This window comes from Plecotus auritus (assembly GCF_963455305.1).
Source record: "Plecotus auritus genome assembly, chromosome: 4".
NCBI lineage: Eukaryota > Metazoa > Chordata > Mammalia > Chiroptera > Vespertilionidae > Plecotus > Plecotus auritus.
In genome coordinates this window covers 91,834,545-91,840,944 of record NC_137775.1, presented here as the reverse complement: position 1 = coordinate 91,840,944, position 6,400 = coordinate 91,834,545, and the positions used below count along the sequence as shown (strand labels likewise).

General features: G+C 60.3%; 1 protein-coding gene across 1 annotated transcript in view; it reads right to left on the bottom strand.

The window, feature by feature from the left end:
* The window catches only part of LOC308246143 (uncharacterized protein C6orf132), a gene marked incomplete at both ends in the record, with an annotated part of 31,576 nt that continues 25,176 nt past the window's right edge, over positions 1 to 6,400 (bottom strand). Inside the window, 3 exons of the mRNA XM_080664110.1 lie at positions 1 to 118; positions 761 to 3,737; positions 6,263 to 6,338. Of these exons, the coding sequence (XP_080520236.1) occupies positions 1 to 118; positions 761 to 3,737; positions 6,263 to 6,338 (3,171 nt within the window). The remainder of the gene's footprint in view (positions 119 to 760; positions 3,738 to 6,262; positions 6,339 to 6,400) is intronic.

Below are 6,400 nucleotides of genomic sequence, written 5' to 3'. Positions count from 1 at the left end.
TCAGGACAGGGCATTCCGATGGGCCCCTGAGTAGGCGTAGGAGATGGGATGGCGGGTCCCAGGCCTCACGGTGAACGTGTTGATGGGGCTTCCATAGTGGGGGGTGCTGCGGGGAGACCTGTTGGGGAGCAGAAGAGAAATGAGGTGAGTCTTTGCAGCTGGTTAGCCAGTAGCCCCCCTTTATCCCCAGGGCATAGAGGAAAAGATGCCGCTCAGCGCTATGGTATCTGCCCCACGAGCCCTGGGCTTAATCCACCCAGGCCTCCCCCTCCAGTCCAGGCCCTGGTGGCCACAGAGTACTGCCTAATCCCTTCTCCTCAGAACCCGTGGCTCCTAGTCTGGCTCTGGATCTTCTGTGTGATGGGGAAATCGGCCCCCAAGGACCACTCAGGCCTCCCTCCACCCCACACTCTGCCTGAAGCCCTGGAACTCCACCCCACACTTAGCCTGAAGCCTGGGGACTCGCGGCAGGGGAGGGGGGAGGAGGGGGAAGAGGGCGAGAGAAGTGGGGGAAGCAAGAGGATGGGGAAAGCGAGAACAGGGGAGATCAAGGGAGATGAGGAAGCAGGTGAGGGGAGCGCCTTCTGCAGGTAGTGAGCCTCCCTCCCCTTTCTCTGGGCCCCCGAAAGCCAGAGAGTAGAACACCAGATGTGCCCCAGACGGATAGCCGGCCAAGGCCTGGTCCACGGGGCCTCCACCTCACCTGGCTGCCCACCGGCGCTCCCCCATCACCCTCCATCGCCCCAGCCCCCCAGCTCACCTGCCCGTAGCAGAGGCGAGAACGAGATCGCCGCTACTGGGCGCTTGGCCAGGAGCTTTGTACTTGGCCTCTCCGCGGGTGGAGCCCTCCAGGGACATCCTCCGTGTGCGCAGGCCGCCAGGGGGCGCGCGGCCCGCCGAGTTGACGCGCCGCATCTCCGGGCCTCCGGGCGCTCCAAAGGGCCCCCCGGGCTGCGGCCCGAAGCAGTTGGGGGAGCTCAGGCTGCGGCCCGAGCCGCTGCGGGACGGCGCGGGGCTGCGGTGGGGCTCCCCGACGTACAGGCGCTTTTTGATGAGCGAGCGGCCCCCACCCGAGAAGCGCTGCAGGCCCCCGGCCCCCGAGTAGAGCTCGCCCCTCGGGAAGCGCGCGTCCAGGGGCCGCCCCGAGTCTGAGAACCTGTTCCGGGGAGGGGAGGCCCGGCGGGCCAGATACTGGAGGGCTCGAGGCTCAGGGTCGTTGCTGAACTCTGGCGGGGGCGGGATGACCTCGAAGCTGAACTCTTCCTCCTCCCTCTTGCAGGAAGGAGAGGAAGGGGACGAGAAGGACTTGGGCAGCGGGCGGCCCTGGGGGAGGTTGGAGGAGGCTGATCGTTCCCAGGCCACAGCGGCCTGGGGCTCCGTCTTGGTCCAACTGTGCCCTCGGCTGGGCTCTGTGTCCTCCGGGTCTCTGCCCAGCTGTGCCTTCCACGGACGGGGCTGTGCAGAGGTGGGGGGCTGGGGGTCCTTCTCAGGCTCTGTGGGTGGCTTGGGGACCACAGTGAAGGAGTTGGGCTGGCCTTCCCTGAGGAAGATGCTGTCGGAGCCTGCCTGGGGCTGCCCTCGGAGACTCCCGGGCAGGGAGGTCCGTCCCAGGCCGGCCCCTCGAGACCGCCCCTTCTGTGCCCTCTGCCTGGCTGCGAGGAGCAGGGCCATCGGGGAGCCCCGCTCCACCACCTCCCCGGTCACCGGGTGCCTGAGGAGTTCGTCAGCAGGCTGGGCAGGGGCTGGGGCTTTGTCTGGCAGCCCTTGGGGCTCCCCCACCTCCACAGCCTCCCCTGACCCCGCAGCCGCTCCTCTGGCCATGGTGGGCATCACCACGGCAACCTCGCGGCTGGGGCTGTTCTGGCTGCTGTTCTGGCTGCGATGGGGTTTGTAGAGACATGTCACCTCTTCTCTCCCAGGGGACATCTTTGGTGGAAGGGCTGGAGGGGAGAGGGCTCCCTGTGTAGGAGGCTTCCTGGCCTCCGAGGGGCGCCCTTCTGCCTCTGGCTGGGAAGGCGCTGCAAATTCTTGGGGTTCTGGTTTCTTCCTCTGCTCAGCTGGGACCAGTTTCTTCTCTGTCATTGGGAATGGCGTGGCGGGCAGAGTTGTGGCTGTGGATGGTGTGGCTGGCCCACTCGTGGCTGCAACAGGTGTGGATTTGGGTGGTGTGGCTGGCCCAGGCATGGCCTTGGACTGGTGTGGTGTGGGTGGCCGGGCGGTGGTGGAGAGTGGTGGCATATTCTTGGCCCCGGGCTTGGAGAACTGGCCATTAGCAGCTCTGTTTTCAAAGACTCTCCCCCCTTCCAGGCGAGGCTTAGGAGGCAGAGACGCTATGCTGGGCTTGGGTTCCTTTTCTGCTGATGCGGAAAGCCGCGCCTCCAGCTCACTCCGGATCTGCTGGACACTGAGCATTGGAGAGTCCTGGGGGGTGTAGTCCGCAGGGGGCAGGGGCAGGCTGGCGGTGGCCTCTCTCTCTGGGCAGGGACTCTTCTCAGGATCACTTGGGGGGATCTCCTTCTCCGGCAGGCTGGGGCCCTTCCTGCCTTCCTTTGCCTGAGAGGCTGCCGTCGGGCCTGGCCTGTGACTGGTGCCTCGGTCCTCTTTCTTGGAGCCAAAGAGGTAGGCTGCCAACTCGCTCCGAAGCTTTGCCATCTGGCTGGGGTCCCGCCAGTCCACGGGCTCTGAAGAGGCTGTGTCCTCTGGGCTGGGGGGGTTGGGTTTGGGTTTGGGAGCAGGAGAGCTGGATTTGGGGCTTTTCATAAACCTAGCAGGTGGAGGGGTTGCCTTCTCAGCAGAGGGCAAAGGAGGGGCAGGTGGGGGGAGAGGGGGTGCTGGGGGAGGGAGCGGGGGTGCTGGGGGAGGGAGCTGGGGTGTGGGGCGGGATAGGGGAGAGGCTGGGGGTGGAGTCTCAGCTTGTTCACTCGTCCTGGTCTGGGACTGGCTCAGCCTGGGGCTGGCAGGTGCCTCAGTCCGGAGCTCCCCGGGGCCATCTGGTTGAGGGGCCCTATCCGGGTAGACCTGGGACGCAGGGCGGATGTGGAAGCTGGGGGGCAGCGGGAGTCGACTGGGGGTCTTCTGGGTGGCTCCTTCTCCCTCTGCAGGAGCCCCGTGTGCTTCCTGAACTGGGATGGATGAGGTCCTGACTGGGGTTGGGGGAGGCACCTTGAATGAACGGGGGAAGGTGAGGTGGGACTCTGGTTTAGGTCCCAGGGGGCTCCCCTTTGGCTCAGCAGGGCTCCTGGGGGGGCTGGTTCTGGGGGCCTCTGGCTGCTTGCCATTCAGTGTTACCTCTGATTTCCATTTGGTGACACCCGCAGGGGGAGAGAGGTGAGTCCACGTAGTGTGAGGAGACACTGGAGCTGGGGGTGCTGGGGCCGGCATAGGGGGCGGGGGTGGGGCTACAAAGGCCAAGGGCGGGGCAGGGGGAATGAAATCAGGAGGGGTGGGTGTGGTTGGGGGGGATAGGGTCCCTGATACTGGGGGTGGGGGAGGGGCCATGTTGGGTGGCGGTGGGGGTTCCAGCAGCAGGGCAGGTGGCAAGGACGCCATGGAAGGTGGAGGTGGTGGCAGGGACTCCCCTGGAGGTTGTGAAGTGTCTGGGGGAGGTCCTGGAGGTGGCCCTGGGGCGGGGCCTGGGGGAGGTGGGGGGATGAGTGGGTCCTGGCCATAGTGCCCAGGCCTGAGGTCACCCACAGAGCTGTACAGTCGGAGGTTGCCATTGACTAGTGAGCTGGTACCTGGAAGGAGGGAGAGACAAAGATGAGGAGGCATGAGGCCGACCAGCTCTGGCAATCTCTGTGTGCCCAGGGCACATGGGTGGGCATCCTAGGTGTAACTGGCCAGGGTCATGCCTTTCTTCTTGAGCACCAAGTGAGGGAGCAGCAATGTCTCCCAAGCTGTCCTGGGAGTGACCCTGTCCTCTGGAGGGAAGGACGCCTGCCGGTCCCTGGCCCGGCCTCTAGAGCCTGTACTGCATATCCTCTGTTTGCTCCGGAGAGTCATATTCTGCCCTTCCCTGCCCTGCTCACACTCTGGTATCTCACCCCTTTATTGAACTCTCTTCAGTTACCCACTTTGAGGGCACCATCTATTTCTTCAAAACCAGAAAGACCAGGGTTCAGATCCCAGTCCTACCACTTACCAGATGTGTGACCTTGGACACACTAATTAACCTTGCTGAGCCTCAGTTTTGTCCTCTCTAAAATGGGCATAATTTACCCCTTACACAGCGGTTGTGAGGATTAAATACGGTAATTCATGTAAATCCATATGAAGGGCCTATCACGGTGCTGGGCCCATCGTAGGCACTTACGACTGAATAGTAACCACTTTGATTACCACCGCCCATGCTCAACGTTTCAGACCTTGCAAGACAGACAGGGAAAGTTAGAGTGAGGAAGTCATGGATCAAGGGCAGGGCCTGGAGACCCTCTCAGTGAGGAAGTTTAGGTGAAAGTTTAAGAGGGAGCAATTCGTATGAGCAACTCCTCTTTCTAAAGACCCTGAATTTGCCCAGAGCTCAGCTGTCCACCTCACAGAGAACTTCTAGAACACGCTCTGGCCTGTGGGATGGAATGGAGGTGTGTAGGAAGAAGGTGACCAGGACAATCTGGCACCAGAGAGAAGCTGAGTGCCCTGGGCCAGCAGCTCACACCCTGCCCTTCTTAAGGCCCGTCCCAGCTCCTTACACAGCCAGGATACCCAGGTGGCTTCTCTCATAGGGCACCCCTTTCCCACCTCCGCTGCTCTTTGCTTCTAGCACAGAGCATAACAAACCTGGGGAATGTCAGCTCTGAAGGGCTCCCCCAGCTATCTGACTTCATAACAAAGAACAGAGGAGAGCCCGGCCAGTGTGGTCCAGTGGTTGAGCATTGGCCTATGAACCAGGAGGTCACAATTTGATTCCCATCAGGGCACGTGCCCAGTTTTCGGGCTTGATGCCCCAGTAGGGGGCATGAAGGAGGCAGCTGATCAATGATTCTCATCATTGATGTTTCTATCTCTCTCCCCACTCCCTTCCTCTCTAAAATCAACAAAAATATATTAAAACAAACAAACAAACTAACTAACAAACAAAACACACACACACACACACACAAAAACACCCAGAAGAGAATAGGAAGGGGAAAACTAACATTCATTGACATCCTAACGTCCCAAGCGTTAGGAGCTGAGATATAGCAGTAAACAAACAAAACTTAGTCAAGTCTGGCCGGCGTGGCTCAGTGGTGGAGCATCGACTTATGAACCAGGAGGTCACAGATCGATTTCCGATCAGGGCATATGCCTGGGTTGCAGGCTCAATCCCCAGTCCGAGGCATGCAGGAGGCAGCCAATCAATGATTCTCTATCGTCATTGATGTTTCTATCTCTTTCTCCCTTCCTCTCAGAAATCAATAAAAATATATTAAAAAACAAACAAAACAACTTAGTCAAAATCCTAGCCCTCCTGGACCTTATGTTTAAATGGGACAATGAGACAGACCATTAGTAAATTATTACCACATTAGGATGGGTAACATGAGGGGGAAACCCAGGAGGGGTGCTGGAGGTGCGGTCTGAATAGGGTGATCAGAGCAGGCCTCCCTGAGAAGATGCCATTCGAGCACAGCGGGCAGGCCTGGGGGAGAGAGCTGTCGGAGGTCCAGGAGGGAGCAGTCTAGGCAGAGGAAGTGCAGTGTAAAGACTCCGGGCGGAGGCGTGCCTGGGCATTGAAGGAGCAGCAAGGAGAGCAGCTGGCTGGAGGAGGGTGAGACAGGAGCAAAAGCAGGCCGTGAGGGCTGGCGAGGCCAGATTCTGCCAGTCCCGGCAAGAACCTTCCCTCTGAGTGGCATGGAAAGTCGCTGGAGATTTTGAGCAAGAGGTATGACAACAAGTGACTTACATCCCATCCAGGACTCCATTACTCCACCAGCGCTGGGACTGTCTTTCCCAGGGCTCATGTGACGGACAGGTGTCAGGGGTTAAGTGATTTGCCCAAGGGAGCAAAGCGAATGTGCAGGGGTCCTAGGATTCAGAGCCAGGTCTGTCCGACTCCATGGTTCTTTCTCCCACTTCGTGCTGCCCTTCGTGCTGTTCTGGCCATCCCCCCCTCCGGAAGTACGCCTTACCCAACCCTGGCCTCCTCAACCCCTTCCCTTTGCAGCCAGTAGCCAAGAGGTCTGGGGACTCTGGTTTTATCGCCAGCTGGGGAGGTGGGCCAGATACCTGGGCCTAAAGAGGAAAGAAAGATGGACAAGCCCCAAGCCCAGGGTTCTCTTACCTGTCACTTCCTTGTCTGCAAAGTCTTCTGGGACAGAGGGGGTGGGCACAGCCAGGCCATGGTTCTCCTGGGCATTCTGAAAGAGAGCGGAGAGATCAGGAACGAGGAGAAACGGAGGGGTCATTCTTACCTCGCTGC